The following is a 14,170-nucleotide window of genomic DNA, read 5'->3' on the forward strand; positions in this document are numbered from 1 at the left end:
AATCTCCCTTGCTCTCAACTCCTACAAGGATCTGGGTATCAAGCAGTCAAATCAGCCAGCACTGGGCCCTAAGCACGAGACAGGGACTGCGGGGTCATCAACAAATTTGACCTCAGGAGATTACTGCCAGCTAGAGCCAATGGCAGCTGGCTCGGTGGGAGGACAGGGGCACTCAAAACCCTGTCACCACTACTCTTCTTCATACATTGAATGAGATCCAAGGACTTACCTCTCAGCTCTACTGAAGAGCCTTAAGAACAACAGGGGGTGAAGCTTGAGGTAGTCATTTTTTTAGATAGTTTGCCAAGTATTTGTAATTACTGTTATTACCTTGTGCATTGGTTACACATTAATGCTTCTTCTCTTCACCCAAATAAGAGAGGGTAACACCATTTCTAGCTAAGATATGCTGTAAGCCAATTCATCTTCCTATGTAAACTTACAAGGTTTACATAGTATCATAAGAAAAATGAGCTCTAAATTTTGCATTCTGCACCTACAGAGAAAGCAACTGTGAGGACTGTTATCACTCTAAGGCATCAGAGTTAAGATTTAAAAATATCAAACCATGAATCAGACAGAACAATAGTACTAAAAGAAACATCAACAATAAACAAAAGTAACCTAAGAAAAATTCTCCTAAGTTGAAAGTATTATAAAAGTATCAACCAACTGAGCTTTGATAATGCGGTTTGTATACGTGGTCTTAGCCAGAGAAATCTCTGGCTGTGCTTTTAAACCACCATTTAAATCTATCAAATAACATGCAAGAAATATCTGACTCTAGCTATCAATAGGTTTTCATTAGAAGGTAATGTATTGAGTAACTTACGACAGACAAGCCAGACCCACAGACACATGCAAACTGACACATGACCTAAATTACCCTCCCCCACCCCAGGGCTTTGCTGACCCTCTTTTGACCACCCTGGGATCCCAAGAGTAGATGATGTTGCTCAGCCTTTGTACCCACTACTGGGGTTATAAGGAGGATGTTTCTGGAGAACACAGCAGGAACTGTAAGGACACACTGGGAGTTGTAAGGAGGATGTATGTGGGGGCAGAGCAGGATCTCGACACTTGCTTTCATACCTTTGTTGTTATAGATAAAGATGCGCCGTGATCCAAGAGGAATGCGGCTACGTCCTCGTGCCCTTCTCGGGCGGCCAGGTGGAGTGGGGTGTACCCAGAAGTCGTGGCTGCGTTTGGAGACGCTCCCTGCTGCAACAGCTGCTGTACTATATCTGCCTTCCCCAGCCGGGCAGAAATGTGCAGTGGGGTTTGGTCGTCCTAAACGGCAAGGCAGAAATGCGAGGCAAGGCCGATGAACCGAGGAAACGGTGGTGTCGCTGTGCATCATTTAACTGAAACTGCGGGTCCTGGAGGCTAAACTGAACACTTTCACTCAGCCCTAAACAGCATCTCATTCACCTGTCTTCAAGGTTCAGGAAGGCGGAGGCGATAGATCTAAGCTCCTGAATTACCCTTCTACTAAACTATTAGCATGGAAGTATGAAAGACAAATCTATCTATAAATTATCTACCACCTGCCGTACTTTATCGGACAGTTTTTAAAATCTAATGACTCCTTTTTTGGGGAGATAAGGAAATGTATCCTGGTAAACCTCAAGTACCTGAGAGGGAAATTATACCTCCACCAGTTATTACACTCATGTGAAGTGAATTTTTTTTATGGATGCTGCCTTCCCACTGCCGAAAGCTGAGGGAGGGTGGGACAGTATAAGGATGCATGGTTACTCCAGCAAAACAGCTCCCAGCCAAGTGGGCCCCTGGGGGCCGAAAGGCAGCCAACCCACTGCTTGCCAAGTAGAAATCCTGGCTTAGGCTGCACCTGCTTCAGTGGAGGGGCAGCTTACATACTTCACCCAAAGGCACAAGGCACTCGCTAAGTCCTGCACCCTTATCCCCAGGTAGGAGGGCATCTACTCCTCATTCGCCCAAACATGCCCTGGGGTGGTGCTCCAGAGACAAATCCCTTGCTTAAATGTGAGAAAGTTCAGGAAAATGCTGTATGTAGGGAAGGTAGAGAGAAGAGGGTACAGCACAGGACACTGCTTTAGAAAGGTAAGAAGGTTGAGAGTCAAGCACAGCAAGGGATCAAAAACAAGGTCAAAGCGAGTTCAAAACTTTGTACTCTGTTGCTAACCGGAAGCACTAGAAGAGTTAGGGGAGATGCACAAGGAAGAGGAATATTGAAAACAGAAAAAGATAGTCGCCAAAGGAAAGTTTCACAAAACTCTACAATTGCTGTAGAACTCTACAGCTGCCACCACTGCCAAAAAGGGCACTGCACGTCTGCATGTCCCGGGCTCTGGTTTAAGTACTCCACCTACGTGACTTCTTTAATCGCCACAACAGTCCTATGAACTGCAGCTCCCACTGTTCTTGTTTTCCCTGTGAGGAAACTAGAACCCGGTGGGCGGCACAGAATGGTTAACTAACCTGCTCAAAGTCACACAGCCAGCACATGGTGGACCAAGGTTCCGATGCCAGCAGTCTGGCCCTTAACCACGCTACATACTCCCTCCCTAACAAACTGACGACTGTAACTCCCATCCTCAGTTTCAGTCTGTGGGTAGAACCACTCCTTTGACACGATGCTTGATATGTAATAACAACACTAATAAATGCAAGGTTTCTTGTAATCCATGGTTCAGCCTTTCTTGACTATTCCATGTAACTGACTAAGTGGATTAACCAATATCCTCTAGATCAAGGATCAGAAAACTATAATAAAACCCAGGGACCAAATGCAACTGCCACCAGTGTTTGTAAATAAATTTTTACTGGGACACAGTCATGCTCATTTACTTCTATTTTGTCTGTGGCTGCTTTGGCTCTACAGCGGCAGAGTTGAGCAGCTGTGAAAGCAGTATTGCATCCCTGAAAGCCTAAATGTTTACTATTAGGCCCTCAACAGGAAAAGTTTGCTGACTTTTGTTTCTATGTAGATTCTTTATAAAACCCACCAACCAGCGCCACAGAAGAGGGGACACTCCAGGCCATGGTCTGCTGCTCAGAACGCCACAGCCTTTGCTCCCACCTGCAGACTCCATGTGCACGAAGACCTGCTGTGTTTATTCCCACAGAGGTATGTTCGCACTAGTTACTCTAGTGCGAACTAGAGTTACTCTAGTGATTTCTATGACATCTGCACTAATTACTTTAATTATACAATAAATAATATCTTAACAGGTAATACACAAGTATGAAAAGAAAGGTTTATTTTTCCCTAAGAACATTGAGTTGAAAGCTTTGGAATGATAGATGTTGACAAAAAGACAATTATGATCTAATTAGATATGGGGGACAGTGGAATACACTGAGAGAAACCCACAAAAGGCTACAAATACGCTGTTCTCATGCTGCTTCACAAATGTCTGTTTCCCCTCAACCCAAAACTAGAATCTAAAGAGCATGCAAATAAATAATAGCACATGTCCACTCATGTACTGTAGGTTAAAACGAAATGTTAAAGCATTTCATGTTTATTGACAATTCCTGACCTGAGCTGCCACTTTGACAAACCAGACCAACTACACATCCCCACAGGGACAGACAAGTCAGTTCCTTCGGGAGGCTAGAGGCCAGGCAGAGAAGGAAGCGTTCACATTCAACCCTGAAGTTCTTTCTGAGTCTCAGGGTTTATGGTTTCATGACTTATAATGAAAGAGTAAAAACTTCCTTTTTCCTTTCGTGGCTGTGACAGCTGATATGCATGTCAATGCAAAGAGCTCAGTTATGCTTCCAAACCATGCTTGCTCTAGAAGCTTTGTGCACAAGCACTCTCTACAGAGCACAAAGAACTACAGAGCAAGCCTAGGTTTGTTTCTTAATCTGTTCAGGACTAGCAATGTGTCAGGGACACACAGTTCTTTCTGGCACAAAGTGCCCATTCTATTTAATCTTGTTAAATAACTGGACAAATGACAGCTTTTTTTTTTTTTTTTTTTACAATATCACTTGGGTAGAGATTTTTCCCAATGGAGGTTGTTCACTATTTCAAAATAGCGTTCTTAAAAGACGGCATGCATAGAGTTAAAGGTTTTATTAAAACCAAGGGTTTCCCCCTCAGTAGCAAATGCTTTCACATACGGCACATACCTTAGCTTTAGCTTCTACCTGCGCTCCGTCCTGCACCAGGTACCGCACGACTTCGGCCTGGCCGGACCGAGCGGCCATGTGCAGCGCCGTTTCTCCTCTCTGGGGAACAGGAGGCAGAGCACATTAACTGCAGCTCTGAAGAAGAGCGGCGTAGTTTATTTGCATAAAGCTCATGATGTTGGTTTAATTTTTTTTTACATAAAAAAGTCCCAAGCACTTTCTTAGTGAAAACTAGGAAAGAGAGAGAGGAAATGAAATCCACAAGAATATCAGAGGAACCTGATTCATGAAAGAGGGACTCTGGTAGAACCCTAGGGAGCCTAGTCATCAACAGTATCAGAGGTTCTGTTCAGTAATTTTCCATGTGGCCTCAGGAGGGTTGAAAGGTGAATGCTCACAGGGGCCGAGAAGGAGGGTAAAGAGTGATGAGGGCAGGTGTGGAGGGCGCAGGAGAAGAGCCCTGGCCCTGCCCGAGGGCGGCAGCCACTACTTGACCTCTGCAGGCTATGGTGGGGCTGTGTAGGTGCCAGCCGCTCCGTGCCACACCCTCCTAGTCAGAAGGAGTGGCAGTCTGGATATCTGTGTACATTTCACGCTCACAGAGACCATAAAGTCAGAATTGAAAACAAAAGAGAAATAAAAATGCTGCTTGGGCAATTCAGACACATGCAAAGGCCAGACTTGGCTTGCTGGCCATTGGTCTGCATCCTCTGCTTTGTCTCAACAGAACAGCATCCTAGTTTTTAGGCACCACCCCAAGGGGTCATTTTCTTTGCCACCAAAGCCCCCTCACCTGCCCCTCCATTTCACCAAGGAGACTTTAATTCCGATGATCTATTCATTTATTTAACAACAAAAAGTGAAATGAAGATAGAATACAAGACGTGGATAGATAGAAACAAAGTCATAAAAATCAAATATATTCTGTCACGCAAGGGCTACATAACAAAGGCACATTTCATACATAACTGCCTGATGTGTTCACTGGAAAGGCCTGGAGGGTGTAGCTGACCACAGTACCCAGGAAGGAACATAGTACCCAGGGTCCTCTGTAGGAAGAAAAATGTTCTCTCCATGGGGTTAGCACCAGGAAGGGTTGCATTGCAGCTGAGCAGCCGGTCTGCTGCTATCTGTGGACGTGCTGACTCCGTCGGCTACCGGAGAATCCTGCTGGTGGCACACCCTCCGGGTGTGTGTGCGGGGCACTTATGGCTGCTCCTTCTGTGCTGGACTATTGCTTGTTCTATATTTACTCATGAGTCCAGCTAGTGTTCTTAGGCTGTGGTGCGGTGTGCTAACATTACTATGATGTCAGTTAAAATCCTGCAAAACTCTGTCAAATGCCACATGCGGATCTAGGGAGATTAACTACTCCTCTTACATTTATCCTGATTTTGAGTCCCACGGTTCTGCAGAGCAATGCCTAGTGTGGGAAAACGGCACCACTTGATAATCTGCAAACTGAGTCCCATGGGTTTGCTGCATGTGGTCGAGCGCACTGCAGACAAATCACTCTGAAGTTACTTGAAATCACAATAATGATAGTGTTTGAACCACCTTCTCAACACGCAACACTTCCTAACGCTTCTATTGCAAAAACGAATTCCCCCCTCCACAAAACTTTATTTGTAACTGCATAGTATCCAGCAGTAATAATGTACACTAACAATTAGTGACCCGCTAGTGACTGAATGGATCTCACCTTCAAAGTAAAGGAAACCATAGGTATTCTCAAATTCTGTCCTTTTAAATAGTCCAGTTAAACAGTAACTAATTTACTTATAGCAAAAAAATGGAGACAAGAGCAACCTTTGCCAGGTTTTCACAACGGGCCCTTCTCTGCTGAGAGAATACTTACCACGTTGGTGGTGTTGGGTGAGGCTCCATGATGCATTAGCTGCGATACGATGTTTACATGCCCCATGAAGGCAGCCACATGGATTGGGGTAAGGCCCGACTGGGGGGAGAGAGGGAAATGCTGGTTTGTTGTCTTTCATAAAAAGGGTTTTTCTCTGCCTGCCTGCCCATCTGCCTCCTGCCGTCCATCCCTCACCTATTTTAAGATAAACAGTTCACTGATCAGAGGAGGAAATACCTAGATGGCTACCACTGTGCCTCCGCCTTCACAGGCAGACACACCAATACAGAACCATCACTTCCCTACAGCAAGTTCTGCGGTTATCACACACCTATGTAATAGCCATTAAAAAAGAAAGATTTATTTCATGCATTTTATGTAGATCTATGAGAAAAAATTAGAGAAATAATTTGAAGGTTTTTTTTTCCTTGCTACTCCCTTCCTTATCCATATGACTGTGTGTGGGGGGGGGAGAGGGGGAGATGTGTTAGTAAAGAGTTGACTTTTATTTCAGATCCTATTCTGGCCTTCACAAAGAATTCCCATGCATTCGGAATAAATTCATTATATTACACACAAAAGAATATGGAGTCTAACACAAAACCATCCCTCTAATAAATGAGCAAATCAGCATTAACAGTCTCCATTATTTAACTTTTAACTACGGGAGTATTATAAATTAAGGTGATATAATTAAGGTAAATATTATAATGGTTACTAGACTAGCCCTTGTTAAGTTTGCTTCAAAGTGCATGCACACACACACGCACACACCCTGTAAACACTTCTGCTTTCTATATGAAATAATTCCATTTCTAATTTTTCAGAATATAATTCTACTTACAACATGACCATCCTAGTTCGGTAAAAAAAATTTAAATGGCTAGAAACTGACTTGTTTTTTCAAAAAGGAGAGAGAAGGAGATAACAAATCTCAACAGAAACATGAAAAATGTCAAAAAAAAGAAAGAATTCTCTGTGATTGAAGTGAGGTAAAGGACTGAAGAGGAAGAATTCTGGCTGCCCAGATTTCAAAGAGTTCAGGAGAAAGGGGCCGAGGAGAATTTTGGTCCAACTCGGAGCCTTTCCACCATGGGCAGGGCAGCGGGCGGACTGAGGGCCAGGGGAAGGCCCCTGCAGGCCTGCGCTGCTTTTCAGAGCTCTCCGCGGGCACTGGGCGGGCCTGGGGGGCGGGCAGCCTTCTCACACTTGCTGGCTGCCATGCACCAAGACAGACTCGTTACTTCATAATTGACATAACAGGGTGCCTACCATGAAGCTGCAAGACTGATAAAAGAGTAAATCAGAAGTAATATTTCCAATCATTTAATATTTTAAAAATTGTGAGTGTTACAGATCAAGGCAAGTATTTCATCTGCAGTAAGAGACTGAAGTAATGTAATAATCACGAGACTAGATCTCAATTTTTATGTTTGCTTCAAATCCTATCCACTTACTTGCTGCATTCCACAAACCTTCACTGAGCGACCTCCTGTGGGCCAGGCGTCGTGGGCATGTAAACACCAGCAAGACTCACGCCTGGCTGGGAGGAGCCTGAAGGGGGCTGGCTGTGTCACAGGTCAAGCAGCCGAAGCAGTGCTTTGATGGCAATATGCATGGAGGTAGGGGGTGGTCCTGGGAGAAGCTCCCACACCAGGCCCGGGGCTGAGGGGAGCTTTCCTGGAGATGGGGGTGCAGATCTTGCCCAGAGGATGTGCAGGGTTAGCCTGGCAAAGAGCGTGTGTGACACACAGTGGAGGTGTAGAGAGATGGAGGCGAACCAAAGGGTGTCCGGTCCTGGGCAGTGTTGACGGCCTGAGTCCGTAGAGCCCGGCGAGCTAGGATGGGCTGGGGCTGGGATGAGTCTGGAGGGTGGACGCCAGGCTCACTTTGCTGTGTTGAAGGCTCAGCCCTGACTCTGATGGCTCTTGTTCTGAGTTCTGTGTTGCTTTGTACAAATGGACCCCAGAGCTAGTCCTTCACTAACTTCAGCAATTCTGTTTCATTAACTCTGAGAGTTTATAGAGAGGAATCCTTCATTTACAAACACACAGAAGTTGTATTATGCAGGGTGTCTCAGCCTTGGCACAGGTGACATTTTGAGCCAGATAATTGTGGTGGGAGGCTGGCCTGTACACCATGACCTGTTTAGTAGCATCTCTGGCCTCTATCTACTAGATGCCAGTAGTGACAAGTAAAAATACCTCCAGACACTGCCAAAATGCCCCCAGGTTGAGAAGCGCTGCATTACAGAATCTCATATAAATCATGCTTGGAGTGACAGAGTCACTCCCCTTGGAGCGTGAAGCCTGTATTTTGGGTAAAGCTTGTAGTCATGGTGATGTATCCACCCTGACCCGCCCCCAGCCTTGTCAGCGCGCCTCAGGACTGGCAGCCCCTTGGGTGAGGGGGTCAGAAAGTAGTCCGTGGCAATCACACATAGCAACACTCGCTGGGCTATGCTTTCAACACCTGGGGACCCCAAAATCCTACTCCTCTCACCTCGGTTACAGCTTGGATGGATGCACCGTGTTTCAGAAGGAGTTCCATCACTTTAATTCGATTCTTCTTGCAGGCAATATGAAGAGGGGTAAAGCCATTCTGCAAGGGACAAAGACACATATCTACTTGACTACACGCTATTGAAATCCAGTTCCGCCGTGTGTGGTAACATCGTTTTGCTAAAGTGATATTTTGTAAAGATTGGAAAACGAGTAGTAACATGTGGTGCTAAATGGAATGTAGGTTCTTTGGGGAAGCACAGGCAGGCTAGCGGGACCTAGGAACCCAAGGCGCCCTGGTGATTTTGAATTTTTTTGTCCAATCCCTGGGAGCTAAGGCAGAGCGGCCATGCTATTTCTTTTGATTATTTCATTTTGGAATTCACTCTTCCAAATAATAATATATCCCTCCTCTATCTTATTTCAAACATAGGCTAAAAACAGCTGGCCCAGCCACTTGTCCTGAAAGCTGAAACCTCACCAATGCCTAGTCTGAAGTCTCTGGTACATTCTAGGGCAACTATAAGACCAGTCCCAGAATGTTTTCATTCCTTCCAGCTTTAAGATTTAAGTAGGTGCTTAGTCCAAGAAAGCAGAAAGTTAAACAACCCCACATTATTTGGATTATTTGGTTTAATATTTAATCTGATAAAAGGACTTGGTTTTCAACAAATCACCTAACGAACTGTACTCCCTCATAACTGAGACCATTGAGCATATTTTAGTCATCGAAGAACAACAAAATATCAGGATCCGCTATAAAAGCTTAGGTGAAAATCACGGCAGGTGCCACTGAGGACATTCTGAGACCATTTGCCTGGCCATAGTCCATGCCAGGATGACCGGCGACAACCTTCACAGGTTGTGAAGTCTTCAGAGTCAGAGGAAAATGAGAGTGTGAGCCCACACCCTGTTTGAAGGCTTTTCTTGTGTGGAAAATGAGTCATGACTGCTAATTTATTTCCCTCCCTTCTCAGAGTTTAAAGAGATGTCTGATATACTGGGCAGGGCCACAGCTCTTAAAATGCTGCTCTGATAACAGCTCTTAGAATGACGATGGCCACACGGTCGCCCGGGGTCAGAGAGCTGCTCCCTGCTGGATCCTGTCTGCCCCTGAGAACGTCGGAGCAGGGGCAGCAGGCCCGGGTGGCCTGGGTGGCCTGGGCAGCCCAGGCGGCTGCAGCAGGGGGAAAGGAGCAGGGACCCTGCCAAAAACAGTTGATTGGAAGACAGCCTCTACCTCAAAATTACCAGTAAACTCACAAGTTCTCCCTAGTGTTTGGTGATTTATTTTTTTCTAAACATGGGTGCTTATTCTGAACTAAATTTAAACGGCTTACTAAATTGGGACCATTTATTTTTCTAAGACAACAAACACCATCTTGCAGAGGAAACCAAAATATGATACAGAGCTAGGGGTTAAAATAGCAAATCCTGTTTGGAGTTTAGACTACAAACCAGACCAAAATTTAGATGTGTCAGTAGGAAAAGTAGACAACAGACAATATTTTATTAACCTACACAGCTAGCTCATAAATTCCTAGACTTGTCATGTGTAAGATGAAGGCTTTTTTAAAAAAACATTTTGCCTCAGATACGAACATTTAATTCACTAAATTATAACTTTACCTACAGTAATATAAGATTGACCACTTCAGTATTTTTGTACTTGTAGAGTATTTGGGTTTCAATTCATACAAGAGAATCAGCAGTGTGAATCTCAAGGGTATTTACAATTTAACCTGGAAACCCTCATTTATGTCAGAAACAGACAGTTTTATGGATTTCCCAGATAAGAAGTACACTTTATTTAATTAGACCTTGCATTTTTACCTCCTCTAAAGCAGCCCCTTCACATACAGAGGTAGCACGTTTTCAGCAAGACAACACGCTCTGGACCTGTGGGCTGAGCCACTCACCAGGGCTTTGGCATTGGGATTAGCTTTCTTGTCCAAGAGAACCTTGGCGACTTTGTAATGGCCACAGTGGGCAGCCACGTGCAGGGCGGTCAGGTAGTCATTGGTGACGTCGTCCACAGGCACGTTGTGCTGGAGGAGAAGCTGGACACAGTTCAAGTGATCCCCTTGTGTGGCCATGTGCAGTGGGGACAGCCCATTCTGGAACACAGAGGAGAGGCAGAGCTCACTGTTTTACCTCTCAGTCAACACTGTGCCAAACACAAAACTGTGCAAATGTGAACAGATAAAAGATAAATATGGAAATACCTTCCATTTTAAAAAAGGTTTCGGCAACTGTTTTGTACTACAGCTACTTTGAAAACTCGTCCTCCAAATTTTGTATCCACAGAAAACACACTGTCAAAGATAACTTCTTTTTCTGATTTAAAAAGTGTGAATTGCATTAAAATCCTTAACTTACTTAAGCATTTCTAGTGAACCGGAATTCTTAATTTTTAAGACTGACAAAAATAAAACAAAAGCAGGAACAGGTTGGAGTTTGTTAGACTAGGCTTTATTTTTTCCTTAGGAGTTACTAATACTTGCTGTTGAATACTGTGTTGATTTAAGTTGGTAAAAAGGTCTGCTTACAACAACACATTTCATCCTGCAGCAGACTAGAAAGGAAATGTTTTCATTTTCCATCAGCTGGCGCCCCCGTGTGTCTATGATGAGGAAAGGCAGAGCAGTGGCCAAACCATTAACTAAAAGCTTGCCTCAGTGAGTTTAAATCAATTGGGTTCAATGACACAGTTAATTATGTGTCACAGGAATGAGTCAAAAATTCACTTGAAAAGCTGAGAGAAGACATAAATGGGTTCAAAGGTAAATAAAACCTTAAAATGTTTAGAGTGGTATTTAGCATTCTGTATGTTTCCTAATGAAGGCAAAGCAAGGTATTAAGATGTCAGTGTGAAAGTAATATAATATTGTATATCAGCTGTAATTTAAAAATGAAAAAAATAAGATGTCAGTTTTTTCAAGCATGTTACCTTTAAATATGTAGGTAAATTGAAGGAGCCTGGGAAATTCCTAGAGAATCCAATTATCAAGAAAAGCTCTATTAATTACTGTAACATAATTTAACATTTTAGTGGGAAAACGTGCCAGCAAATTCAGTTTCCAAAAAATGAACTCATCAATGAGTTCCAAAAAATGAACTCATCAATGACTTTCAAATGAAAGTCATCAATGAACTTTGAAAATGATGACATGTTGGTATGAACTGATGAACCCAGTGTTTCTGAATCCTCTATAAGGCCAGCTTATTTCCCTAATTGTTCAGTGAATAACAAAACAGAAGTTCAAAAGGAAAAAAGAAAAGGTAAGCCCTCCTTTGGCCACTCTGATGGGTCATTCACTCAACGCTGTGAATTTCAAGTATTTGCATTCCTTGAAAGCAAGAGGTTCATGGGTTATAATCCCCATATTGGCCAGCAGAGAGCCTTGCATATATAGAAGAAGCTCAGTACATATTTATGTAAATTTAAAGACTTCATACAGTCCATCAGGATACTTCTGCCTTAAAAATTCCCCACACTTTGAACCAGCGTAGAAGCTAAGGTGCAGAAAACGATTGGAACGTGTCTCGTCTGTGATACTGCAGCCCCCAACCGAGCATACGTACTCATTTATTTCCTGCCAAAACACTCTTTAGCTTCATGTTCTGATACAGTCTTCGAGGAAAACATGAAGTAAACAAACAACAAGAAAATAAAACCCTGAGAGAACACTTAGAGTAGAAAAGGAAAGCAGCGTCAGTAAAAAGAAGGAAGTTTTCTATGATACACACAATGACAATATAAGTGGGTAACACAGGTCACTGGGAAAAGACAAGAGGAAAGCTCATTTGCCTTCCGGAGAGGGGTATTATTACATATGGCACCTTCACCAAGCTGAAAACATGGATCCACTGTGATGGGTTTTCTTAGCTTAGAAAGATGAAAGTACTGAAGAATTAGATTAAGATCTTGAAGTTAGGAATGCATTTTTTCACTTAATGTCCATTCGACATGTTTACTGAAGGTCTACCATATGTGTTAGGCCCTGATTTAGGTGCCTGGGTTACCACAGCAAATAAACCAAAGGTCTTGCTTTCATGTTAGTGGAGAGAGAGCGAGAGAGACAGCAAATAAGTAAATAGACTAAGAGTTGAGTTGAAAAGCGTGTGGAGATTGCTGAGCTCGGGGACAAGCTGAGGGAATTCAGTCTGAGAGATGAGGAAATGAGAACCAATGGGTGTATTTTAGGAAGTGAAAGAAGCTAGTTGTCTGGATGATAATAAAGAGCCCAACAAGAGGAGATGAGGCAGAAAGGTGGTAAGGAGCTGATTCTCAGTACAGCAGGAAACCTGTGGGTAAATGTGATTGATGTGACAGGCGTTTATTCATTCTTTTCCCAAATGTCACTAAAAAGCATTCAAGGAATGTGAAAAGTAAACTCCACAAGGGCATGTACATATGTGTGCGTACACTCCTGCCCCTGCCACACACACGGGAAACAAAAACAGATGGAATATGAAAAGAGGGTTTAAGTGTGTTAACTTACACAGCAGAAAAAAGGAGGCTGAAATCTTAGTGTCTAAGGAGGAGTGCAATCAACGGTATGTTGATAAATGTTTAACAGCAGCTCTTTGAAAAAGAAAATCCTGATGTGTAGTATCTACCAATCTCCATGATGTAAAGACTCCTATAATGACCGATTTCAAGCTATGAATAAAGTTACTGGATGTGGAACAGGGAAGAGATATACACAACAGGCTCAACAACCCAGCTCTCGCATGCTACTGGGTGCAATAAAGACAACTGATTTACCACTCAGATGCCCCAAAGGCAGGGCATATGGATACCTAGTACCTGGAAAGCAGGATTGGTTCTCCTCTGCACAGAGCTGTCAGGTTTCCGGGCCCTTCCAACCCAGATGCCTGCCCCTTGTAGCTTTAAAAAAATCTTTACCTGGTGATATGTTTATTGATATGAGAGAGAGAGAGAGAGAGAGAGAGAGAGAGAGAGAGAGAGAGAGAGAGAGATCAACTGGTTGCTTCCTATATGCACTCCAACTGGTGACTGAACCTGCAACTTAGGTATGTGCCCTGACTGGGAATCAAACCAGCAACATTTTAAAAAGGTTTTATTTATGTATTTTTAGAGATTGGGGAAAGGAGGGAGAAAGAGTGGGAGAGAAACATGATGTGTGAGAGAAACAGTGACTGGTTTCCTCTCTCAGTGGAGGAGACCATTCTGCGTGGCGTGGGCCCAGCCCCCAGTGGCAAACATTTATTGCAAAGTAACCTCCTAAAATCCATGCTAAACCTCCCAAGGACGAGTGTAACTGGTTCAACCACTTTTGCCCTTTTCATTTGCAAATATCCCTCTTCCGTGATGTGATTAGCGACATTGGCTCCTTTGCTTTCTGTAAAAGGTAACCACCTAAAGCAACCTGTGCATAGTAAATGAGGACCAACATGTAATGTGTGGAGAAAATAGAGGTCCCAGGGCTTCGGCTTTTGCTCCCCTTGAGAGAAAAGCCATGCTGCTGTCCCTTTTCCTCCACTGGACTCAGTAGTCCGTGTGAATGTCTCATTTCATCCATAATGACGTGGACAATGAGGGCTGGTGTCTGCATCATCTTAGGCCCCCAACTGGGGACCTGGCCCACTACCCAGTCACAGGCCCGGACTGGGAATCAAACCAGCAACCTTTCCGTTCACAGGCCAGTGCTCAATCCAC

At 43.8% G+C, this 14,170-nt stretch overlaps 1 protein-coding gene across 5 annotated transcripts in view; it reads right to left on the reverse strand.

Annotated features, from left to right (window-relative positions):
- ANK3 (ankyrin 3) overlaps positions 1–14,170 on the reverse strand; it is a 326,106-nt gene that overhangs the window by 146,077 nt on the left and 165,859 nt on the right. For all 5 annotated transcript variants that reach the window (XM_053663869.1, XM_053663868.1, XM_053663866.1 and 2 more), the window contains exons 10-14: positions 10,404–10,601; positions 8,486–8,584; positions 5,984–6,082; positions 4,126–4,224; positions 1,093–1,290 (exon numbers count right to left, since the gene is read on the reverse strand). In XM_053663869.1, the coding sequence (XP_053519844.1) occupies positions 1,093–1,290; positions 4,126–4,224; positions 5,984–6,082; positions 8,486–8,584; positions 10,404–10,601 (693 nt within the window). The remainder of the gene's footprint in view (positions 1–1,092; positions 1,291–4,125; positions 4,225–5,983; positions 6,083–8,485; positions 8,585–10,403; positions 10,602–14,170) is intronic.

The sequence above is a fragment of the Artibeus jamaicensis genome, unplaced genomic scaffold, assembly GCF_021234435.1.
Source record: "Artibeus jamaicensis isolate MK-2021 breed Jamaican fruit bat unplaced genomic scaffold, CSHL_Jam_final contig_332, whole genome shotgun sequence".
NCBI classification, from domain to species: Eukaryota; Metazoa; Chordata; class Mammalia; order Chiroptera; family Phyllostomidae; genus Artibeus; species Artibeus jamaicensis.